Here is a 27339-nt window from a genome sequence, read left to right on the forward strand (position 1 = left end):
TTATTTAAATTATAAGGCTGGGCTCATTCCACATTGGAAAAGATCCCTTACACTGCTGAAATGAGGAATACATAATACATTCAGTTGCTTTGGGCAACATCTTGGAATGTCTCTGCCAAGTTGTTTATATCGTTGTCCATTTTTACTATCTTATGAACAGTGTTAGTTCCAGGAAATGTGCCACTTGTGATGAATGTATAAATAAAGTAAAAAAACAAGATTTATGGAAAATAATGCCTTAAACTTTGTAAATTAAAAATTGCAACTATATCAATTGAGCAGGATATTGGCAGCACTCTTAATAAACTTCAATTTCTGTTACTTTTTGGCAATAAAACTGTAAATACCCATACAGATATATCTGTATTAGCTTATCAGCTGATATACAGTGCAGATGTAAGGATGGAGCTCTACTTACCACCGTGCTGCAGCTTCTCACTCTGTTTAAACACAGTCCACTAGGGCAATAATTCAGGCGTTCAAACACCATGATAAACAGACAGAGACCTTTCTATTCCACCGATAAAAAAAGGGTCACAAACCAGGCTTTCTAAGAACTCATTTTACACGACTTCCTGTTCCAGTCCAGATGTAGATAAGAGAAACACATCTAATAAAACCTGACCGAAAACATTGTTTCCAACCCCACTTTTATCAGTGCGACATACAGAAGTGATTTGTCTTTAATGCAAGAAGATTTATCATGGTTTGGTCAGGACTAACGTGTTGTGAGAATCTGCAGCTGAGAAGCTACCAGTGCGTTTGCAGTGGAAAACATTTCATTTTCCTATGTTTCACAAGCTTTTTATACCACAAAACACATTATACCTACATACATTATCATGCACTCTAAAATACGCTCGCAACGACTTGCTAGAGCCAGGCACGACATCAGTAACCATTAGCAGTGAGGACAATGAATCACTTATCAAGCATAATTTGCATATCATGCTGTGGCTCCGCAAGCACTCTAACTATTATGTCTTTCATTTGTTTAAAAAAAAATACAGCATTTGGCCACATTTGTGTTTGCAACATGCTGCCCAGAAACACAAAAATACAAGTTGTTTACTTTGCAGAACATCAACAAAAGGTCAAACACATCCCCACCTGCTTACACAAACATCCATAGATAAATACATAGGCGCTAATTCTAGCATTTTGCTTTTTGAAAGCTAATACGTGTTATCGTGCACATCAGCTTGTTTGGCCTTTCATCTGTCTGACTGCCTGTCAGAGCAAAATGAATGAGCAGGCGGATCAATAAACAGACAGGGGTGATGAATGAAGGGAAGGACAGAAGACAGGTAAAAGGAAGTAAGATAGCACCTTACACCTTACTGGTAGTTAAGTCAAAATCTAAAATGGGATGACGAGGCTTAGTGCAGATGGATTGCTGATTAACTGGGTTTGTTATTTTTCTCTCACTTACTTTTGCTGCACAGAGACAACGCTTCCCTAAGGAAATATATCACCAAGACCATCTGGCCTGCACTGGCTAACACACATTCACACAGACAGACAGACACGCACGCACGCACACACACACACACACACACACAAACATACACACACAGGCATAAGCACTAAGTAAGCCGGGCACAATGACCAAGAATGACCACATCAACACGACCAAACTCAGCTGACCTAACAACACAGACATGGTGCAACGTGCAGACTATTGCATGCCATGACTACCAACCACCTCACACACACACACACACACACACACAGGAGGGTGGTGTAGTTAGCGTCCCAGCATGACCCAGATACAGGCTTTAATACAACGGCATGTGGTGCCTCCACCCTGCTAAAGTGTTCATTAGCAAATCCCAGAATCCCTACCAGTCACAGCAATGCTGTTCTGTAGTTGTATTCTAACCCACCTATCGAGGGAGGATAAACAAGGATTGACCTCCAGGTCAAGAGTATTGCATTAAGTTATTATCCTTTTGTGTTGGGTTACTCATCTTAAAGTTGTGTCCTTGTAATTTGAAAACTCTAACAAACTTGAAGGTAACCCTCTTACTGGGTTCTAGTATGTTTCTCCCTCCAGTTCTTTGAAATATTATTACCTGTTGCAGGTTAAGTTGTAAAAGCTATAGATAGGAATTTCAGGAAGAGTTTGTTTTTAAAGATTTCTATGTCTTGGCTGAATATTAAGCGGGATTTGACCATCTGGATGAATACTCTCACAAGATTACAGAATAACACATTTTCTTGATGAGACTTAACAAAACACAATAACAAAAAGATAATATAAAGCAAATTGTAAATAGAAATTCTCAAAGTCTCTCAAGGGTGCTAAGAATCCTAGCACTTTTATTGAACATACACTGACAGTGAGAAGCCTGTTTTGGCGACTCCAGGCTGCAGTGCTATCACTCAATACTGCAACTATTTTGGGAATGTTGACACAAAAACAAAAGAAATTACACCAACTAAATAAACCATGAAATCCCATATCAGAAGTTTTGATAGTGACACTGTTCCAAATCAGAGCTCAGTTTTTGACAATTAAAGCATGGAAAAAGTAGTGTTGCAGCCATGTTTGATCGAATTAGCTTCCTAAGCTCGCTAGCTGACCATTATTGTAGCATTACATCATGTTTTAGTGATTTCATGCTAGCTGTGCTTTGCTTCGGGTTATGTACATCTTGTGGACTATGGTAGATAGATACATACAGATAATGGCCCCTTGAAGTATTTGTAGTTTAGCTATAGCCAGCTGCATTGTCGGTTCAAATTGGTAAGATTGCGTGCTTGGCTAACAAATCAGCCTATCATCTGTTATAACACCTTTGATAGTATGGTGTTTTAATAAACAACAGACAGAACATTTTGTGATAATTTAATTATGAGTTTAGCTGTCTGGTTTGTATGAGGTGTTTAGTTTGTGAGTTCTCAGCTAGCATAATCCACTCCATCTAGAAAACTCCATTGCATTTGACAAGGATTTTGATATGTATCCCTTAAACACAATACAGCATATATAGCTTTTCCATTTTATGGTTTCGGTTCACAGAAAATTGAGCAGTGACTCCCAGCAGAAATGAAAACAAACAGCTGTTAAGGCATAATAGCTACTGTGGATTAGGGCATGAAATGAGAAAATGTAAGTAGTCTAGAGCGACTCTCATAAGGCTGCAGGATAGCATAACAGGAAGCAGGGATAATGTCCAGGGAAAGAACCCCTGGAGACACTCCAAAAATGTCTCTCTCTCTCTCTGTGTTTCAGTACCTGGAAGACCAAACTGTGTTTTTCTTCCGTCCTAATCAGGCAAAAGAATGTGGTCAAGCAGCAATTATCTGCTTCCAAATTACATCCTGGACTATTACTTTAATTTGCTTTATGATAATAATAAACCATCCTACGGGGGAAGCAGCGAGTTCATGCTGCACGCTGGAAATTACAGACATATACAGAGATGGCCTATTTGAACAAGCCTATGGCTGCACCTTTTGGTTGTCTTTGATAAATATTTTAATTTAAGCTATCAAATAATAATGGCAACTGCTGAACTGGCCCTAGCTCGGAATAAATCAAGCAAAAGCACAGAAACCGACACAGCAGAACACACATTACAGTTAAAAGGGTGATCTGGTCCTCAGTGACGTGGATCTCCTTCTTTAGTCCCTTCAAACTGTCTTATTTAGCAATACATTGCACATACAATGTCAGTCTGAAGGCAGAGGACAGCATTGGCAGGCTAGGTCAAGGCCAAGTGTGCCAGTGTTTCTATTTTGGGGAAAATGGATTACTTATTTAAATCATGCAACGCCTGTGACATCAGCAGAATACACAACGTACCAGAGTCTGGCTCAGTAGACTCTCAGCCTTCTGTGCATGTGTGTGCTGGTGTGTTTAACACATACGACCAGGCATATGGGGGAGAGTCAATCTCTGGGCACCTCACGATTCTGATTCAGAGCGCTACAATGCAATTAAAAAACAATTCTTATGATGCTCGACACGTCCACGTTTTTGGATTTTCTATATTTGATTGATTTTCTCTCATGTTGAAAGCTCTATCTGTTCCTACAGGGGAGCTTTTTTTTTCGCGCTTAACCTCAAGAAACAGACTAATTGGAGATTTCCTCTGTTTTCACCACACCTAAAGTGAGTGCAGTTGCCAGTTGTCATGGATTACGTGTACCGTTCTCAGTGTTTCCTGATAGTCACCAATCTGTGCAGTACATGTAGTTTAGGCTGATTCCTCCGATCCTTTGCCTTTTCATTGCCACACAATTCATGGTATAATCCATGCTGGAATAACGGAAGCAATTTTGGGTCAAACTTGATAGTGTGATGAGTAATTTTAAGGATCACTACGGTGGCAGAAAAAGTGCAAACGCGTAACAACAGCCCAAAACATTTCCATTGGAAGAGAACTCTGAATTTAGTGTTTGTTGTGTCTTGAGCTTTTTGCAGCAGTTTTTATTTGCACATCTCGTATTTGCAGCGTTTCGTTAACGTTGACAGCCCTTCTTTCTGTAAAAACCTGCCCACATTTGGAGACAAAAAAAAAGAAGGTGTACACCTCAGCACACAGGACATTACTGTTGGTCTTAATGTGCTGCAGCGTTTATTTTGGAGCAAGTGCAACTATTTTAACATGTGCTTCACTTCATATCTTTACCACTAAACTTAAACTGTCTCTCGTTGACTCCCACTCATTCTCCGGAACTCTCAATCTCTCTCTCACCCCCTACGCACCCACACAGGTTACACAGGTTCCCCAAATGTCCCCCAAATGTTTTCTTGTAAGCACTTGCACAAGCAGACTCGATATACTGTATTCCTGCACTCAGAGTAAGCTCTACCTGTGATTTGTAGTCCTCCCTTCTCTGCACCGCAGTTGGGGAAATTACAGTTCCAGCTGGACCTTGATGTGTCACTCAGCTGTGAGTCAAGCCACAAAGCACTTGAAGGAACAATCACTGAGTGTGTATGTTACAGTTTTTCATCTTTTTTGGCAGTTTGCATGGCGAGGGAATGACGAGGCGCGGATCGGCCTGGCCAAAGAACACAAGATGCCCCACAGCCAAAAGAGTTGGATGCTGACTGTTGTAGCATCATACTATGTGAGCGTGACTGATTAAGTCAGCCCTATGTGTGTGTGTCTTTGCATGTTGCTAAGGCAACCCTGCCTAATGGGACTTGTGGTTACTGCTGGGCCAGTTTCTGGGTCAAAACACATGTTAGGCAGCTGGACAACATCTGTGTGTACACCTGTGGGAAGGACATCATCTGTGTGTCTTTTATCCATGGGCATTTCTACTGAAAAACATGAGACTGAATTGGTGGATAATATGGTTCACTGTCCAGCCCTCTCTGCCTCCCCCCACTGCTGATAGCCCTGGAGTTATTCCAAGCTTCCCGCTGGCCTGGGTCTGTTGCTTCAGCCTTAATGCCCTGCCTCGTATTAACACGCACAGAATAACAAATGTAATTAACTCAGAGCGAGATTTAACCATGGCAGAAAAGGGCCAGTAGAGAGAGGCGAGCAAGAGCCACGAAAAAAGCAACAAAAAAAAGGGAACGGGCAGCCAGATCTGAAGATTATGATGGATGCAGGAAGGAAGGTCAACAAAATTGGGGGTTAGAAAGGGATCAGAAAGATTACATAAAAAGTGAGGAAGTGGAGAAATGATCTGGCTTTCAGCGGAGTTCCCCCAGAGCTAAATGTCTCTGCGTGTGAATAATTTAACCTTACGAGGAGAGCGCCTTAAGGCCGAGTGGACATCTAGAATGAGATGCATTAGAGATGATGATCTACCCTATTCACTAATTAGAGTGCTTGCCCGTTCCGTCACATTATTACCAGGCATTAGTATGTGCACGCTTTTGAGTTTTGCACAATGTCGTAAGTGTGACAAGGAGCTTTTTGACAAGCTGTTATTGCTCCCTGCTTCTGCGCTCGCTCGGTTTTTCCAGCTCAAAAAAACCATCGCTATAGGGCAGTATTAACTCGCTTCCACTGTTCCGCTCAAAAGGAGAGCCACGGCAATTTTAGCCCCTCGCCAAATGTTGTTTTTAGCTGTAGATTTGAAAAGAACCAAGTAAAGTTTACAACAGAGCGGTTTTCCACTTTTCCGAATGAGAGAACTTCCAAAAGACGCTCCTGCAGGATTCCCTGTATAGTGCACACTCACACACACACACACACACACACACACACACACACACACACACACACACACACACACACACACACACACACACACACACACACACACACACACACACACACACACACACACACACACACACACACACTAAAAAGCTAAAGCTTGAACACACTCTCCTCACACTTCAATACACACAAATCATTTGCCCATCACAGAAATGGAACAAGCGGCTCCCAGTTAAACAGGCAATGAATGTCAAAGCAGATTGAGTGAACGGTGGCAGACAGAAGTCACGAGAAGACAGGCAATCAAGTCTTAACCGAATGAGAAAAACAGAAAAGTGCCTGAAGCACAGAGTCAGTCACTCACCTGTTTCCAGTTGTCGAAAATGATGAGTTTGCTGTCCTCATCGTCGATTGTCACTGAGCACTCGTATCCCTCTCCTGTAAGCAAATACCCATATCAGCACACAGAGTATGATAAACACCACACTGCCATGAAACCGTAGGAGCACGATATACTGAAATACAAAAACAAGACAGTATGTATTGCCTAGTATAATTGCCATGTTAACTGAAGTGAATGGCATTGGTCCTAACTGCTGCCTGAAGATGTTGACAAATTATTTAGTTTGTGATCTAAAATATCCTTGTCCTTCTTGTGACCCTTTAAATCAGTTTCATGTCAAAATTGGGGCCAAGTGATGTGTTTGGAAAGTGTTACTGCAACCAATTAATAGACATCTGCTCCTCATTTTACATTTGTTTTACCCCAATTTGAAAGACACGCCTGATATTCTTTATTATTTTTGTCAACAAACATTGATAGATAAAACTAAACCAACAATGTTTCCGAAAATCTTGTTACCCTTTATGTACTTTAACCTAGTTTTTTCTATCAACCATGTACATGTGGGGGGGAGAGACACATTTTTTCATCATTAAATACTCAGTTATTTTCTAATAAAAAACCAACAATGTAGATGTTAGCAGAAGTACATGTGTTGGGGACTATTTTCAGATGTGGATTCATACATGTTATGAAATATCAGGCTATGACTACACATACCATAGCTGTTAATAGTATCAATGTGTTGTTGGTCTTGGCTTTTGTTTGACTGATTGACAATATGAAACATTTAAGATTTTTCTACATAAATTCTTGTATTAGCTGAATTTTACTGGTAAATTGCAGAGGAAATACATTACCATGAAGGAATAAAGGTTGTACAAAAAAATTATTTGTTGAACATTTAACTGCATCGATTCCCTTAGAAAATAAACTAATTGCAAGGCAGCTCTTAAAACACACATTAACCCCAAATAGCTTGAAGTAGATTGGAAAACCCAGTATGATGAATGACAAGTATATTTTAAGGTACAAGCATGCCGAATCTCCTAGTGCTAATCAAGGCTTGCTGTCTTTTACTGGTAATTACTTGGTGTGGGCATATTGATTGGTGAGTTTGTAAACCCACTCACAGTGCTGATATGTTGCTGGAGCATCTGGTCAATACTATCAAAAAGTGTTAATTAAATAGGTGTTGATTAGTGTTTGTTTTACACTTTGCAATTTTATATGTGTAGCTTATAGAATACATTTACACTTTGCTGAAATGTATAATGATGATGGACCATCGGGGAAACGTGTACAAGCTTCTTGGATGAAAGTGCTTTTTTCTGTCCATTTATGATGCACGTATCCAAAAGTACTACATGTGCAGATATGAATACTGTATAGCAAGACACAGGGGCAAGTCAGCTCGATGCATGAGGGGGAGTAGACGTCTCCTAGTGACACTGACTCATTGATTGGCTGGTTGAGGATGACGACAGATTACACTGGTTGTTGCAGAGAGCTGTGACTGCAGGCCAAATCAAGGCTGTTTATATAAGCTTTAAACGGTAAAACACCCAAAGCAGTATATAAGTTGTTTGTTTTTTTGCCCAGAAGACAGATGAGAAGATTGATTGATACTACTTTCACATCTGTCTGTTTAATATGAAAGCAGCTAGCTGTTAGCTTAGCTTACCAAAAAACTGAAACCCGTGGAGACAACTAGCTAGGCCCTATTAAGAGGTAGTATAAAAATCGATCCAAAAATCAATACCACTTAATGTCTGTACACTATATTTAATTTGAAACAGCAGCTAGTTAGGTTAGCTAGACTGGGAATACAGGGAGGGCAGTTTTGGGTTTTGGATTTTGGGAAAGCTATTTCCCGCTGCTTCCAGTTATATTGCTAAGCTAAGCTAACCAACTGCAAGCTCAATCTTTTAGCATATAGACATGTTAGTCAACCTAGTGAACCTAACATATAACTCTTAACTGTAAGGAATTCTGAATGTTTTAGATCAACACTTTGTGTCTTAATGAAGCTTTTCTTGGGACTTATTAGAAACGGCTTGGCTAACACAGGTGCACATTCACAAAAAAACACACCAATCCCAATCCAAGTCTTTACCACATGCTTGTGTCTCAGAGTCAATAGAGAGGGATCTGTCCGACTGCCCAGCCAGAGATAAGGCTAGTGACGACTTGCCCACGCCATTCTGTCCAAGGAGCACTATCTTCAGAGCACCACTGTGGCTGTTGTAAGCCGACTGGGCGAGTGCTGATTGGCTGAAGGACTCATCCCGAGGCACCGCTGTGTCGCTGATGGGCAAGGTTGCGGGTTCCTCAATGCCCGGGATCCAATCACAGTCCTCAGACACAGCCTCTTCCCTCCGCAGCTGGTGTTTGAGAGGTAAGGGTGTGCTTCCACGTCGGAGGGGGGGCGCCGTGGTGAGAAACATAGTGTACTAGAATGAAACGAGACAAATAACAGAAAGACATGTTAGACTAGAAAGGGGGATATTACCTTTAAATAGTCCAATAGGTTAATGCCTACACTTTTACCTGTTACACGGTTTATTCTGGTTAGTGTCAACACTGAAGAATGGGGGAAGGGTCTTTCCACTGTGTGTAAAGGGGAGGGAGGTGATACCAGTGGAGGTGAGTCAGATAAGTGGCAGTGTGAGTGGAAGATGCAAAGCGTGTCAAAAGGAAATCTATCAGAATAAGAGACTATAAGAAGACAGCAGGTTGATAAAGACAGAGATAAAGGAGAAACATAATGAACGAAACACATGGGAGGTGGAGAGAAAAAGAGGCTGCCGCTGTGTTTAATGAGGGTATGCATGTAAGTGCAGGTGGCTATACACTGTACAATGTGTACATTGTGACCCCCGCATGAATTCACATGAAAATGGGTCAGAAACATAAAGCCTTGATCTCGATCCCTAGTCATTTAAGCAAAGGAAAGGTGTCAGCTGTTTTATATGGAACAATAGTTTGGCTGAGAGAAGTGAATACGTGCATGTGTGTAACAGTGTGGTGTGTTTGCAGCCACAGCAGGTCAACCATAGACGACCCTCATCAATATTAATGCAGCAATTAATCTAGCTCCAGTAGCACCCCTGGGCTTCTGTGGCCCAGCATCTGCCTGTGGCAACGCTAAGTACAGAATACGAGCGGAATTAAAGGGTAAGACTGCAGAATGGAATCCATTTCAGCATCACCACAGAGGAAAGCCGCACAAATTAAATGAACTGATTAAACATCTCTCTGACACAGTGTAAACACAAACTAAAAGTAATAAACTCTTCAAGTAAGAATTTACCTCGGAGCTGTTGTATTGAATTGTTAGAGTGTAAAAACTGGTAAGTCCCATAGACATGACATGCTTTTGCTTTGTTTTTAAATATGAAATATTTATCATAGTGTAGCATTCGTACAAATACACTGTAGTATGAAGTATGTGTAGAATAGAATCCTACAATATATCACATCAACGTCTTGTTTAATACAATGGTATAATGTGGTGTACTGAAATACAGTATATAGCTACAGTATAATATAGTATAGTATAATATGTATTATGTGATGCGCTCTAAAGTATATAGTATGTAGTGCAATACTGTACTGTTAAGTGAAATATATTTATATTCCGTATAACACAGTTTAGTGTAGTCTGGCATGTAATTTGAAGTGAAATTCACTATAGTATAGTATAGTATACCAGAATATAATAATATAGTATCAGTACAGTCTCATTGATAGTGTGTAGTATAGTGTATTGTGGTATAATCAACTGAAGTATATTATTATACAGTGTAGTGTTGTGTAGTATAACATGGTCGTCTATAGTATAATGTGTTGTAGTCTTTAATATTGTGATACTGTAAGTATTGCACTTACTTTGAAGTATAATATATTAAGTATAGCATAGTATAGTTTGGTATGCTATAGTAAAGAATAGAATAGTGTAGTATAGTGTGGTTAAGTATACGAATATAGTAGGCTGACAGGTAGAGAGTAGTGTATTGTATCATACTCATGTGTACTATCAGTGTGTAGTGTTGTCATATCATTGTACAGGATAGCCTTGTCATCTGATTACACTATAAAGCAGTGTAATAATATACAGTGCAGTTGAGGTGTGGCTGCCGGTGACATCTATGCAGTTACACACACACACACACACTCACACGAACACACACACACACACGCACGCGCACCCATACATCATTCACACTACTCACTTGGGCGGCTCAATTACGTTAATTGAACGAGCTAATCAATTAAGCATGGCCTATATAGTCAGATGCGCTCAGGGGAGCTATACATGCAGAGAGAGGAAACCCTGACCGCAGTCTGAGCCAGAGTGTCAGGGGTTAATCTCCTTCTCTCGCAAGGCAGTGGAGAAACTAGGGCAAACAACAGTGCACAATCAAAAATTAATACTACAGGCAATGTTTTCATTTCACCACTGCTAAGCCAATTACACTCTGGTTTTGTTACAGCCTTTATATCTGGTCTTCTTGATTGCCATGTTTACTCTATTGGTCATTATAATTCATGTTGGGTTATATATGATGGTTTTTTTGGAATGAACTGGTCCACAAAGTGTAAAACAGATGCCATGAGACTCATCAATCTTACTATAAAGTCCCCATTGTGTAGCACAGATACACTGGAAGTCTGTGTTTAAAAAAATAAAAATAATATCTTCATAGTAAATATAAGAAAGTGCTCCAAATCCAAAACTGAATTCCTCCACATACTGTACAGGGAAAAAACAATGATAAGATCTCGTGCTATTCTCTACATTGGAAGGTGTGTGTGTATTGTCCAGAACGCACGAGGTGGGTCTTGGAGAGAAAAAATATGAATCGCCTTACCTGGTCAGCCATGGTTATCAATAAGTATCCTCTTTATGGATCAGGTGCTGTAGTTGTATCCGCCTCTTCCGCCCGGTTCAGGTCATCTGTGCGGGTTGCAGACCCGGCATCACACTCACAGCCGCGGGAGCAGACGGCGCACAAAAGAGACGCGCCACATCTCGTTTAACATCATGTTATTCTTCCAACTCCGGCGCGTAAAACCCTCCTCTGGTGCCAGGCATGGAAAACTGTGATAGGCAGTAGCTAGTAGGCTGGAAGGGGGGGGAGGCTACACCTGCGTCTGGAATAAGAAGCGACTTCTTGTGGGAAAAATAAAGATAGCCATGAGCACACAAACACACATCCCCTTCTGTCCTTTTGGCGTCCTAATGGCCAGCAGCGACTGCGCTTCCCTCCCCACCTCCTATGAATACCTGCATATCTCTCTTTCTCTCTCTCTCTCTATCTTCTCTCTCTCTCTCTTTCTCTCTCTCTCTCTCTCTCTCTCTCTCTCTCTCTCTCTCTCTCTCTCTCTCTCTCTCTCTCTCTCTCTCTCTCTCTCTCTCTCTCTCTCTCTCTCTCTCTCTCAGTGTGTATTGGGGGCGAGTCCTTGAGTGCATGTATTACTATGGGAAGGGTTGGGTAGGAGGTGGAGGGAGGGAGCGATGGTGATATAAGGGTGAAGCAGTGTCTCTCGTGTCGTTCCTGCAGTGTAAATATCAGCTGGTGCTTTCGATACAAATAATTCACATCACAGGGCTGGGTTTTCCCCCGGTGTCTTTAAAAGTAAATAATCAGGTTTTCTCGCTGTGGGTTGAAGCTGCCGCCAGAGGGAGGCAGAGGGACGCCATCTTGGAAAAAGGTGCAAATAAATGTTTGTAGGCCTACCTGTACAAAACAATAAGGTTTTATTGTGCTACCATTACCTCAAATAAGCAGAATTGTTATATATATATATATATATATATTAGCCTTTTTAATGATTTAAAGGAGCACCCTACTTTTCACAACAGATAATAATCAACTGAAACACGATGATGTCATCCGTTTAGAAAAATGTTCTTAAAGATAAACAGGTTACAAAATTATTAAGTTGCGTTATGAAAAATGTATAATGCATTTTTCTTGACCCAAGTTGTCTTTGCTTTTTTGTTTCAATTTTAACCTGTCTTTTTCACTATCGTTTGAGTCTGTTAGATCAGCGGTTCCCAAACGTTTTTGCGGCGCACCCCCTTCTACGTCCCAACCGGGTTGACGCACCCCCCCAAAAAACGCAAAACAATAAATAACATAAAAAACGCAACAAAGCTTTGTTTTATCGCCATATAAATCACTTTGTCATGAGACGTTCCACTTCACAGTTTCCCTGATTTCAGCCAGTTAATCATATTTTAAGACGAATGAAACGAGTTGGCGCACATATATCCTAGGCTACAGTGAAACGTAGACTGTCTTCTTCTACGTTTCTATCAACAACTAATACATTATAGTTTTTTGATTTAAAATAAAAGGGATTACAAAGGAAATGTTTATTGTTCCTGTTTTTTATTGTAGCCTATGGAAAAATCCCACTTAAAAAACAACACTGTGTAATATTTTTACACCAGACCATCATTACATGTTTCATCTCGCGCACCCCCTGGTGGCAGCTCGCACCACACTTTGGGAATCTCTGTGTTAGATTAACAAAAAACCTAGCATAAACTAAGTGAACTGTCCCTTTAAATTGCGTTTATTACACTATTTAAAATGCGAGTATGTGCTGTAGTCTACTGCAATGTCTTTGGCGAAAAGTTTTTAAAAATTAAAAAATGATCCTCTGTCCGAATTTAAAAACTAAGTGTGTTTAAATAGGGGCAACTGATAGCTGAATGTTTGGATGCTCATAGCCCAAAATTGCAGTGATCCTGGTTTTAATCCAGATCCCCCTTATTTTCTTAAATATAAGTGAGGGCCAACAAAAGAAAATGAAGTGAATTGCTATTAACTAAAATGTAAAGAATTTAGAGAAACTGCAATTATCTTTATTCTGAGTGTCATGATATTAAAATATACTTTTTTTTGTTCATTTTAGGGGATCATTTCTAGAAGATCGTTTAATGCTGGTGCAAAGGTCACTGTATCCGATTGCTTCACTGTAAAATATCAACATTTTGTTTAATGATGTTCAAGCAGCAGCATTATCAGCACGTCCTTCAGCTTGAGGCTGGTTATCCAGCTATTACAAATATAACTACATACATTCTATTTTAATGTAACCAATAGATTTCCCATTCACCAGTTCCATGGTAAACTGAAGTCAGAGACCAATGTATTAATGTATTTATAGATTTTATTAATACATGAAAGACTGCACTCCAGCGAGGGAGTATTAACAAAAAGCCAAGGTGCAGTACATAATAGAGCAGGGCTTAAATACATTCTGCATTTACAATAAATATTTAAACTTCATGGCTCTACACTTAACAATGAAATCAATCTTGAACAATCTTTTTAAATGAAGCCTACCAAGTCAGACAGCAAACAAAGGATGGCCTCAGCTGTTCTCTCAGGTGTTTTTATTTCAGGAAAGAAAGGCCAAGGTGAACGTCCCGCCCCTTGTTATATTATCTGGGTCCTAGTGCTAGACCAGCTTTGTTCCCCCTTCCACATTTACGATGGATCATATGTTTTAAAAAAAGATTAGTTAAACCCACAATATGGCATAAAGACTAAGGTAGTGACAATGTCTGCAACCAGTGGAGAATTTAGCAGCTAGTTGTTGTTGGTTGAGACCAAAAAAGAGCTAAAAGATTAGAATTGTTAACCTACATTCATTGGAGGAAAGATACAAAACTCCAAATAAATGCTAATGTTGCTCAATGTCTTCTGGATCTGTAACAATAGGCAACTTTATTGGTAAAACATTTCGAATATTAGTTGTGCTGCTCCCAAATAGCAAAACATTTTTATGAAAGTCGAATATCCTGAAGCAGCCGGTTATCATGTTAAATTACATTTGTTAAAGATCTTTTGGGGGGATTATTAAGCTCAAGCATCACGTACCCTCCCATGTTAGCTTCAGGCTAAATCTTAGTTAGCTATTTTAAAAAACCTGATGCAAGGACATTGCGACAAAGATAATTTAACATTAGTTTTTTTCAAGACCTTCTAGTGAAGTTAAGAAATTAACAATCAAGGTTTTGGAGCTTTTTTTTCATCTGTTTTTTGTTGTTGTCTTAAATCAGTTGTTTAAACTCATTTGAACCAAAGCCACATTCAAATAAGAAAAGCAAAAACAAAGACATTGCCAAAAATGGTTTTGCTTTGTAGTGCAATTTTGTTCTTGAACAAAAACAAAACATTGGCGTCAGATAAAAGATCCATTCCAACAGGTTGAAAACAAACGTGCCTTTTGAAAACATAGGGTAAAAAACACTGTTTATCAACCTGTCAGTTGATACAGAGAAGTACACCTATTGCTAAGATAAGCAGCGATGCTATGTGTATGTGGCCCAGCTTAAAGCTTATTGGTGAATCAGCACTCATCTATAGCTCTTTGTTTTAAATCTGCTGGATTTGAATAGAGTTCAATGACAGTGAATGACCGGATAATTGCTACGCCTGTGAAGTGGTAAGTGTTCATTCTTGCTGTCGCACTTGAAGAATCAATACCTCCTCGCAATCCCCATCTGGATGATGAGAAGTCCCCTCAGTTACATAACCATCTCCTTAACACTTTGAATATTATTCTCCTCTCTCTCCTTGCAGCCTATTCTGCTCACTGTTTTCATCGCTGGTGGATATCACTGGGTTTTCAAAAACTACAGCAGGCCTCCACCCACATGCAAGGCTCAGTAAACACACTGAATGGAAATGGGAAGGATCCTCTCAATGGGCCCTGCTGAGCGTGACTTATATTTAAGCTTTCTCTAATCGGCAGGCTTAATTAAGTGTCAGGAGGACATCGCCGGCGCCTTACACTATGTGAGAGGATCACAGCGCAGACAGATGACGGAGATAAGTGCTCTCATTAGAAACCAAGACGGCATCGACGAAAGAAGCCGCCTGCACCGTCCCAGAGGCAACATCCCGGTCTGTCCGTAGAATGTGCATTGGTGCAGGCTGGGAGATGACACGAGCTCAAGAGGTTCACCAAGGCAGGATTTACGGATGTTATTAGGTTGAGCAAGGTCAGAAGCAGCTTTATGTTTTATCATGGCCACATCCCTTTCATCCACAGATCATGAGAAGGACACAGCTGGAAGTGAATTACTTTTTGCTATTGTGTGAAATTAAATAGAGGTATATAAAGAACTTCTATGAACATGTGGAAATGTATTATGTGCATGTGTAGTTGGACAACTATTTATTACACATAGTTTTACAGTATATACTACTTTCATATAAAATATGGATATCATTAAATGTAAATAAATATCTTTAACTTTATAATCAATAAAAACAAATACAATACACTATTAGACACAGACAGATTTGCAAAGGATTAATAAGGAAAATTGCATTTAAAGAATTGTGTTGTTAAAGATTTAAAAGGTGAAAAAGATGTGGCTTACCCAAAATTAAAGTTCATGGGGCACAGACCCTCTGTTATTTTTACAATTCACTATTTTCAACGTGGCAATAAATGAACAAAATATAATCTGTTTTGCCAAGTTCCAGTTCTATGCTAAGCTAGGCTAACTGCTGCTGGCTGTTTAATCGCGATACCTTAAATCGTGTCAATCTGCCTGGTTAACTCTCAGCAGCAGATGGAATGGAAATGGAATATTCCATGAATTATTGTATATGTATATGTATATACACAGCCTCACTAACAAACTGTTAAATTTAGTCTTTGCATTACACCCATTCTAGTGTAAGTAGCAAATACAGTATGCACTTTGCAAGATGATGAACTATTGATTTAAATACGTGTGTCTTTCAGATATAAAATGTAACACATTTCCATATATTAGTTCTAAAACAAACCCGCTGTATTGTATGTCAGTGCAGCTTAAGTGATTCTAACTTAATAAATGTAAATCACTGCTTCCTATCTCTCAATATGAATAGCCTGACAACAAAAAAACCCAATTACTCGTCCTCAGCTAATTTGTCAAACAAAGCAAGAACACGACAAAGCCTACCCTTCACACAATGTGATATTAAAGCACTCCGGATGCAGATGAGCTCCACTTGTTAAGAAATCATTTTCCCATTCAGTCATCTTCTGATGTGATCCTTAGTGTCAAATCCCTATTTAATAAGCACCTCTCCACATTTAGGCTCAGAGCAAAAGCAGGCAGCTTATATTTATGGTTCTCATAAGTCAAAGAGGCCTCTTTTCACATGGTTCTTGAAATGACATTGAATTTAGATAAGGGTTCCAACCAAGAGCTTTTACAAGGAGCTTTAAATGGAGGCAGGCATGGCCCCACTTTATCCCCAGTGTTTCGTTTCTGTCAGACGGCTTAGTAATAGAGTTACAAGCTTGTATCTTCGACGTAATCTACTAGATGCAATTTAAAGACATCCATGGAGGATCTTTGGAGCAGCCAGGGCTCTTTTCATACTATGCACATGCAATATGTCTTACTTATTAAACCATTTTTTTTACTGCTGTTCAGGGACGGTTGTTTAAAAGCTCCACAGGGAATTTGATTTATGTTTGCATGAATGGTTTATGTTAGTTAATGTAGGCTCCACAGACGTCCTCCAGTCCCTGAAAAAGGCTGTTAACGTTGTAGCTTCTGATTCCATGCGGGAGACGTCTCGTTAGGTTCAGTGACCTGGATTTGCAGTTAGTGATGTCAACAGAACCCCTTGTCAAATGTAATCTTAAATCGTTTTCGAATTTGAGGGTCTCCTCTATGAGTCTCATACTGCCAAGACAGTTGCTAAGACACTCTGGCATTGCAATGAGGGATATAAACCTTGAGTTTTTATGGCACGTCATGCGTTCTGTTTATGATGCACTGTCAGCTGTCTAAGAGCCTTACACACTGTTGCCTAAAGCCTTTATATACTTTTACTTAAATGTTGCACAAGCAAAGACAATACAGCTATGACCTCAAAGTAAAATATTCTGGATACAGAAGCTGCCACCTTGACATTTTGACATAAAATGGAACTTCTGCGGGCAGCAGCGGCGGTGTCAACGTCCTGCCCACACACCCGGCAGAGCCAATCAAGGCCACAGTTCATTAGAGTTAGCTACCTACATGCAACGTTTGCACATTGGTAGCCATTTAGCTAGAAAGACACTATAACTAAACCTAATATCTCTCATACATATGTTTATAAGGATAGTGACATTGCACTAGTGAAGGGTATGGAAAGTTTAATGTCATCTCTAGTACGATTCCCAAACTATCGTGACAGATTCACTTCATAGCACCTGTCAATCATGAAGCTTCAACCCTATTCTTTAAATAACTATAACCAATTTCCTCAGAAAACACTTATTAGATATATTCAACATATATATCAGTGTGATAAGAGGCACCATCAAGTTCCATCAGCATACATGGAGGGTGTTTGATTTATCCTTTGTATACACTCCATGGTTTTGACCCATGTGATTGTTGTGATGGTATGTATGCTATGTGTGTCTGACTTTACTGAGTCAGTCTGTGTGTCAGAGTCTGGTGAGTAAGTGAGGGTGAAGGAGGCTGGGGGGGCGGTAGGCCTGGGGGAGGAGCAGGAGCGATACGCCAGCGCTGCACAGGCTTTTTTCCCAAGTGCCTACGAAAGGAAGAAGGCAGTAGAGCTCGGAGCTGACGCACAGCTGGACGTGACAACAGGAAGTAGAGTGGCGGGTTCCAGCATGGAGCTAGACACACCAACAAAATGGCGGTCAGTGACGTCACCTCCCAAAGCAAGGACACCCTTGTTTCCTCAGTCGGCGTGGGAAGGGTGGATGACAAATTTGCCGAAGTTGAAGATATGTTATGTCCCAATCGGTTGATGGGAGAAGCTACAGAGCTAACATGAGGGGACATGACATTGACAAACTCAAGTGCGTAATATGGCAACCAGCTTATCGCAAAAACCAGCGTCGAAGCGATCAGCAGAGCCGTGGCTTTCTTGTTGCGTCGGATGGCGACCAGCGTGCCCCTGCAGCGATGGAGGTGAGAGATGATGAGGCCGCAGTTAACGGCAATACAGAGGAGAGGGGCCACGTAATAAACCAGGAAAGCAGGAACCAGGAAGGACAGCCACTCGTGTCGGCCCACTTCCCACGTGCAACCCCCATCAAAGTTGATGTACGTGACCTTGGGTAATGCCATAGTTACTGAGACCAGCCAAATGATTACAACAGTGCATAACCTAGAGAAGAGGAAAGCATGTGTGTTAGATGCAGGAAAATCCCATCTGTACTAACTAAAGTCATTTTCATGCTGCAATTAATAGATGAGTCTGATGAGGAGAAAAGTGACAGTTCGATTAGATGGGATCAACCAGAAATATGACAGAATGTTGATCTGCATTGAAACGGTAATATATATTAGAATGTTTGTGGTTCTGCATTTTATTCAACCCTCTTCTTTATTGCCGCTTGGTCATAGTTAAACATCTAGTGCAATGATAATGCATTCTGACATCTGACTAGTAGAGAGGATCAATTAGGCGATTGTTTAATGTACTCCTGGTCTTGTTTGTGTCAAGATCACATTTGTAGAATCAGGTAATGCTCTCACTTTATCAGCAGTTACTGACGCTTAAGTGCATTGCTGAACGGTTGCTAGCTAGCAAGCACACGGCCAGACCGGCTAGGTAAACAAAGCAACGTGATTTCCACTTCATCTTTACATAGCTAAGAGTTGTTTGCTGCTTTATTAATGCTCTAATATCATATTTATTTTTAAAGTCACTATGTAGAATATAAAAAGCTATAGTTTATAAGAAAGACTGAATTATTTCCTATAACAGCTGGGTACTGTGAACACTAATTACTCTGGATTAAGTATAGATGTTTACCTTAATTAACCTGGGGATAGATACTGTTTAAAAAATATATATATTTAACAATTGCTGTCAATCAGCCTTTGATAAATACACACACAGTGCACCAGTGAATTTCTACAAGGAAGGTTGCTGTTAGGTGTTTTATGGAATCTGTTTACAATAAGAAATTAAGAAATAAAGCTTGTACACTCACACTTGGGTCTGGCTAGCAGGCGGTCTCGTCCGGGGGGCAACAATACGATACCTAAGCACCGACAGTGCTGCCAGGCTGAAGATCTCCACTCCCACTGTCACTGAAGTCACGAACCCCAGCAGGATGCAGGTAGCACCACCCAGCTCCCAATCCTGGAAACTAGCACCCAGCAGGACGCAGGGCAGGGTGAGCAGGGCGCCCAGGTCTGCCAGGCTGAGGTTAAGTAGCAGGACGGAGCTCGGCTTGGATCGAGTGCGGGGGTTCCTCACCAGCACCAGCCACAGCAGGAGGTGACCTCCAACCCCCACCAGAAGCGAGACCAGACTGACCATGGGCAGAACCACCCTGAAGGAGATGGTTGTGTTGGTCGAAACGACGTTGAAAAGGAGGTTGACAATGGCAGGCATGGTAGGGGAAGCTCTATATAAGGTATGAGGATATTACTGGGTTAAAATACAGACTTAGAGATGGAGAGTGAGTAGATATGGGCAAGGAAGCGAAGATGGCTCATAAGACTTCAAAAAGCAAATTGAAGTAATTCCATGTATTAAGATTGTGGAGGAATAGCGAAAGGTTGGATGAAGGGAATGAATGTGCAGAAGGTTATGCAGGGGTCGAGAGGAGGTGATGCAAGAAACAATGCGAGGAATTACAAATGAGAATAGACAAGAGCGGCCGAGAGATAATAAGAAAGTGAAGGAGAAATAGAGAAATGGGTTTTTAGAGGTGGAAAGAATTACAACAGCAAGGTATACACAAACAACGAGTTTAGAGCGACATGCTGAGTGACGATATTTCTGAAAACCTATTTTGATAATCAACAATCTCCCATGTTTTATTCATGCTCATAATAGTTGTAGCTCCAGGAGTCCCGAGTGCTCACCAGGCACTTCCCGTGACTGACAAGCCTGATGATTCAGACCCTAATGTCAAGCAGACCCTTTCTCTCTTTCTCTAGTGACATCAGCAAGCCTCACTCAGATAGAAGTTGGGAAGGTTTCTTGTTCCCCAGGGGGGTAAACAAAAAACTAGTTGTGCAGAGGACAGTCTTTGGTAAAGGGAAAGCAATTGAACAGAGCAAATCTTCATGCAGTAAACAATACACCTCCCTTGCTAGGGAAGAGATTTAGTGCTCTAAGTCAGACATTTGTGAATTGTTTATTTCACATCGAAGTCTGAGCTGAAAAACCAACATATGCGCTGAGTTTCAGCCCTGTCACAGAGGCTTACATGGATCGATTAGGCTACTCCCGGCTGCCTCCCACTGGAATATCCTGAACAAAACAAACCACGACACTTTGAAGATGGATTAAACTAAATGCTCTTAAAAATACCCAAGGAGCTGTCAAATGTCTAGACTCACCTACATGATCCAATGTTTACTTTCATTGAGTTTTCTTGAACCATATAAATGACTTTATGAACTGAGACAGAAGCTAATTTGAACTATGTTATACTTTGTTTCTGTTGGGTAGTTTGATTCTTAAAATCCTTAAATTTTGCTAGTAATAAAAACTGGTAGAAAATACTACTTAGGTCAAAAGGGGAAATATTTTAATCCGAAATATAAAGAGTAAAATGATACATTCAAGTTCAAGTATCTCTAATATAAATTGTAGGTTTACAGTACTTGTGCTTAGTAACTTACTGACATTTAGTCTGAGCTTCATTGATATGCTCTTTATGTGCTGAGAGTGAGATTATGAATGTGATTTGTAAATACCAGTGTGGTGGTGGGATGCATCATTACTCCCACTTTTGTCAAGCTCTGATCGACTGTGCCCTCGATGTGTGTGGGGGACAGATGGGCAAACAAATGAACAAACGTTTGTCCATTCCTGCCTCCATCTGTCCACTCTGGGCAGAAACTCACTCAAGCTTAACATCCCGGTCCAAATTCTAATCTTTGGGGGTGGAAGATAATGTAGAGCAAGGTCTGCCCAGCAGCTCAGTGTGAGTTTGAACAAAGAGTCATCCCTGAGTATTAACTGTCTGTTTTGAAAACAGGCCTTATATGAACTCCAAGGAACTTGATTAGAAAATAAATAATTTGAGTGGACGGGAAAAACGGATTAGCGGCCTGTTCATGGTGGAAGAATAAGTAGCTATACAACGCTGTGAAACATTCTGTTACAGAAAAAAGTCACGTATTCAAAAGAATAATGTGGAGGTACAAAGGTAAAGAGTGTTGCAGATATGAATCCTAAAACCCGCTAACGCATTTTATCACCTTACCTCGTCTCAAAGTCAACAACTATTTTCTTTTGCCATGTAGATTTGTGAAATATCTTAACCGCTATGGTGCTTAATAGCGTTCTGTACTACTGTCATATTGACCTCTGAAATGTCCGGATTGATCATTCAGAATGGAGTATGCAACTAAACCAGGTAATAATATCTGATTAATCTTAAGAGATTTTTAAGTTTCGTTCTACGACAAAAAACACCTTCAGGAAATACTCCACTGGTGGATGTCCCAAGCTTCTACATGGCATAAAAACACGAGTTGCTAACGAGGGACTAAATTAAACGAGTAAACATCATCACAAACATTAGCCACCTTTAGCTTAGCGGTGTTGTTGTGAAGTCATGCCACTGCGATGTTAACGTTAGCTTTTTACGATTGTTGATTGCATTTACACTTCAACTACTATTAGTGGTGTTAATATGTGGAGATAATCCTGCTGAACAATCATATTATCATAAACATGTGTTCGATACAGATCTTATTTTCTGCAATATTCCGAAATCCAATGGAAAAAACCCATTGTTTTCAAGTTAAGGGACATAACAAAAAAACCTCATCACTGCACCACTCTTTTCGCAGAATGGCCCATTTCAGAACAATACATTTTATCACTGGATTATTATTGTTGATGCATTATTGTGTTCATTATGTTGCAGTTGGTAAAAAAAGAGCTACTTTGAACACCATTTTTTACACTTAAAGGTGAACTATTATGTAAAAACGACTTTCTTTCATGACTTTTCTACATAACTATGTCTCCCCTCTGTGTAGAGAAGAGATTCGGAAAGTTGCAGGATCTATCTGTATGAAAACCTGTCTGAAAATGAGCTGAACAGATTATGGCAACATTGTAATGTTACAATGTTTTTTTGGCTAATAACCAACCAAGGTAACACCCACCCACCTTATCACCTGAATCTCCTCCTAGAGCAGCGTTGTGGTTATTTTAACCAATCATCTATCAGAGGGGCGTGGCCAGCAGCAGCTCATTAGCATCTAAAGCTACAGACACAGAATCAGCACTTTTGAACCAGGGCTGAAACAGAGGGGTTTATGGTATCCTACAATGATCTGTTTGGTATTTCGAGCCAAACACTTCAGAGACATGTTTTGTATATGTCTGAGACCTATAATATATTGTTGAGAATATAATAGGGGAGCATTAATAATGATATTCTACTACGATTTATATTTTGTAGTAAGAATCTTAATTTTCAAAGATAGAAGATACTAATGTTTCCCGATACATGTTATGGAATAAAACGTACAAACGATGTCTGTAGAATGTATTGCAGTAAAGTATAAAGGTGAATAAATGAAACACAAGTATTTAAAAATTGTAGTAAGTACAGTAATTGAGTACATTTGACTATTTATTTTTCACCACTGCTATTTTTTTTACTCTGCCTTTATCAGTACAGCTGCTTCTGAATGTGGAGTGGAGAGCAGGAGTGAAAGAGAGCTGAAAGGGAAAGATGTAACATGACAGATGGGGAGAGACAGTGAAAAACCCAGAAGTGATTGGTAGCACAGGAACATTAAGTGAGCAACACGAGCCTCAACTAATTGTATTTAATTTTAGTTTCATTCACCTCCAGCTGTGCTGATTTACTGATTTAGAAGTTGCGTCTGGCTCCGGGCTATTTTCACTGCAGCTTCTTTCACTCCTCGGCCACAGAATGGATTTACAGACATCAGTATCATGAAAATCAATCAACCCGGGCAGTGGTTTTCAGAGGAAAGCAAAAGGAAAAACATGATCGATTTACTTCAAAATGTAGAAATACAGATGGGTTACATATTACAAGAAAAATGTATTCTTATTTTAAGTGTCCCCCATCCCTCTGTCAGTGTCGGCGGCACAACATGTTTTAACAAGTGCTTAATTCAACAGTAATTGTCAAATCACGCCTTCAACAACAAATGTTTTATTCATATGACATTTCAAGTCAAAGCAGACAACTTCTTTCAGCAGAATAATCTATTATTTCAAACCTGGAATTAGCCCAACAGCATTCGTATATAATATTGATTTTCAATCAATCATCTTTTTTAAAAAGCTATATAGCTCACAGTACTTTGAATAATGTAATTTTTGGTAAGGGTGGTCTTGAGAATAATCCCACAACACTTTAGTGGGATAGATGCGGGATATAAACGCATAAAGGTATAAAGGAAATACAATTTAAAAAAAGTTTTACACTGGAATCAGACCTTTCTTAGGCTTCATAGCAACATTTATACCCATTTTGTCTTACGTTAGGAAGGTTAAATTAAGAGGACCATCATAGCACTAAATGGCATCCACCAAGACATTCTGATCAAGAAACGTTCCTATGTACAATTATATCTCAAAGATGTGTGCAAAAACATTCAATTTGTCCCAAGAGACCACTGAGAGTATAAGAAAATACAGATTTCATGATATCAGCAACATAAAAGAGTCACGTGGGTTCAAACAGAAATCAATAATTCTGTGCAGCAGCTTTCTGACCCACGTTTGGACTGAAGTGAAGTGGTAAAAAAAAAGGCAAAATGCAGAAGTGAAAGACGGGCAGAGCCACAGGGAAATGAAAACAATAATAGGATAAATGTATGTGCCACACTTACTGTGAAGAGTGACCTGCTCAGCGGAAAAGCCCTCCGCTCACCATCAGCTGCTGAGCTGTACAGAGAGGAGAAAAGAGAGGGCATGCACCTGCGTTCCTCCCTGTATCCCCTCCTCTTCTTTACTTTCTATGGTCCTATGGCAAAACACAAACACACACTCTCACATGCACACTACGTTTTACATGAATCACATTTTGAGTTCATGTTAGAGAGCCAGAACTGAATGTCCAACATTAGCACCCTAACTCCAACAATGCTCTTGTGGCTTTATAAAACCTAACCACTGCAAGCTAGCTGCTCTGTAAGACTGTACCTAGACATGTGGTTGGCTTTGAGCCAAATGCTAGAATCTCCTTGCTAACATAATTACAAGAACGTTTTAAGAGGCAGATATTTAGGCAGAGGTGGGAGAAGTATTCCGATCTTGTACTTGAATAAAAAGTAGTACCAGAGTGAAGGAATACTCTATTACAAGTAAAATAACTACATTCAAAATGTTACTCAAGTAAAAGTGCAGAAGTATTAGCATCAAAATACATTAAAATGACTCATTATGCAGATTGGTCGATTTCAGAATAATATCTCTGATATGTTTTATAATTATTGATCATTAAAGTGTTCTCAAAGCTGGTAAAGGTGCAGCTAGTTTTGATGACTTTGTATACTGCAGGGTAGCTGCTGAATTTACTCCAGGTGCAGTTAAAGTCTGATTTAAAGACTTGATTATATTACACATCATTAATCCAAATCTGTAAAGTAACTAAAGGTATTAAATAAATGCAGTTGAGTAAAAGTACACAATTTTCCTCTGAATTGTAGTGGGGTAGAATCACAAAGTTGCATACAATGGAAGTACAATGATCTGAATACAGTATGTGCTAGCATTTGCTAATACGCAAATAAGTATTGCAATAATGTATATTCTGTCCTGATGATGGCTCCTAATGAAAGGCATGAGAATGTGGTCCCAATAGTACCTGACTTCACAACTGGCTTGCTCTGCAGGGTCTGTAAGACTGTAGATAGACATGTTGTTGACATTGAGCGAAATGCTAACATCAACATCCTAACATGTTCACAAGACAGTATCAAGATGCTGATATTTAGCTTCAAGTAACATTTACCATGTCTCCACCACCATGTAATTATGCTAACATTTGCTCAATTAGAAAAAAAATACCACATGAAAGACTGGTAAACACCAACGTTTTTAAATTCATCCTTAGGGGGACGTGAATGTGTACCAAAATTGATGGAAATCTGCCAAATAGTAGTTAAGATATTTGACTCACACATGGGTATGTCGTAATGGCTTGAGAGGAAGTCAGGGGTTCATCCTCTGGGGAAGTAGAACAATTTGTGCCAAGTAATCTGATTAATGCCAAGATATTTCACCAGTTAAGTAAAAACTATGACCTGCTGGTGGCCCCATAGAGGCAATCATTTGATCACCAATGTCATTCAGTTTCATCCTCTGGGAACCTGAATGCCTTTAAAACATTTGAGGGAAAGACATCCCAAAGTTCCTTGGACCAAAGAGGGTGAACGTGAACATTGAAAGGCATGAATGCAGCAAGGCTATAAATCATGGGGTGTATTGTTCCACATCCTTTGAGTACATCTTCAGTATATATCTTCAAATCTGAACATCGTCCTCCCCTCTGTGGCTGGGTTACCTCAGTCAGCCTCTCTCCCTCGAGCTATTTGTTGTGTACAAAATAACTCCCACTGCCACAACTCCTCCATCACTGACCTCAATATCACTTTCTTTTTCACTCACATAAACTGACACCAAAACAGAAGAGCAAACACGCCTAGACACGCACATAAATCTTTAGTAGGTACTGTATATAGAAGAGCAGAACAGGGTGAGGGAGCAATAAGAACGAGGCAGACGCAGGGATGATGAATGACTGCTTCCATCAGGACTGTGTGGAAAGTGCCAACACGCCTCCTCAGATCGTAAAAATGGATGCACACTGAATAGAAGCGTTTTATGACCTGAGAGGAGTGGGAGATGTCTGAGTCGTGCAGAGCTCAGGATGGAGCCAAAGGAATGCCAGAGTGTGGCGCTCGGATTGCGTCACGTTTATTCTTTAAAAAGGAGGGATAAAGGTGCTAATCTGAGGGCAGGAAAAATGGAGGCAGTAAAGTTTATGGGTTTACTTGAAGCTCCGCTGGTCGCCTTTTAGCTGATTTACTGCACTGTGGGGCTCAAAACTCGACTCAGTTCAACTGTGCTGTTCGTCTACATCTATGCAGCTTGATTGTCTTTGTTATATGTTTCCAATTCTGAAAAGCATCCTCATTTTTGCTAACTTGCTTAATAAATAGTATGGTATAGGATTCATCAACTATTTACCTCTGGCAATTACGCTTCAACTATTGTTAAAGTAGCTTTAATATGTAGAAATTATCCTGATGAACAAAACATGTTAATATCATAACCATAGCCACAGAGCTTATTTTATGCAATATTCCAAATTCCAAGCTACGGTCGGTGGTGGCAAAATCCGTAGGAACTGGATTTGGGAACCAGAAGGTCACCAGTTCAAGTCCCCGAAAGACCAAGTGCTGCGGAGGCACTGTACATATACAACACTAGCATGGGTCAACTGCAAATTGTACATTTCCGATTGAGTGTTCCTTCTTCTTCAAGGGAGCCCTTGTGATGCTTATTCCCGGGGGCGGATTACCTGAAGACGTCACCAATGCACCACTCCAAACTCCAAACATTGACAGTAAGTATGCAGGCGACCTCTTGCATCCTTATATTTGAAACACAATCTGAAGACCGGCTTTTACACCAAGTGTTGTAAGACTACTCCTTATTAGTGTGATTAGGTTAAATTAAAACGAAGTCAAAGATGTTTGAAAGGACACATGTCACACAATGCCTATTATTTTGGTGACACTAAGCTGAAATCCTTTCCGGAGTGAACCCAGAAGCACACCAATGACCTGAAATCAGTTCTTAGCATCAGTGTGTCAGGCTTTGTCCC

General features: G+C 40.1%; 1 protein-coding gene across 1 annotated transcript in view; it reads right to left on the bottom strand.

The window, feature by feature from the left end:
* Nucleotides 1-11779, bottom strand: part of rem2 (RAS (RAD and GEM)-like GTP binding 2) — a 32246-nt gene extending 20467 nt beyond the window's left edge. The window contains exons 1-3 of the mRNA XM_063885000.1: nucleotides 11355-11779; nucleotides 8597-8933; nucleotides 6502-6575 (exon numbers count right to left, since the gene is read on the bottom strand). Of these exons, the coding sequence (XP_063741070.1) occupies nucleotides 6502-6575; nucleotides 8597-8933; nucleotides 11355-11366 (423 nt within the window). The 5' untranslated portion in view covers nucleotides 11367-11779. The remainder of the gene's footprint in view (nucleotides 1-6501; nucleotides 6576-8596; nucleotides 8934-11354) is intronic.
* Between the last annotated feature and the right edge of the window lie 15560 nt (nucleotides 11780-27339).

This window comes from Eleginops maclovinus, chromosome 6 (assembly GCF_036324505.1).
Source record: "Eleginops maclovinus isolate JMC-PN-2008 ecotype Puerto Natales chromosome 6, JC_Emac_rtc_rv5, whole genome shotgun sequence".
NCBI lineage: Eukaryota > Metazoa > Chordata > Actinopteri > Perciformes > Eleginopidae > Eleginops > Eleginops maclovinus.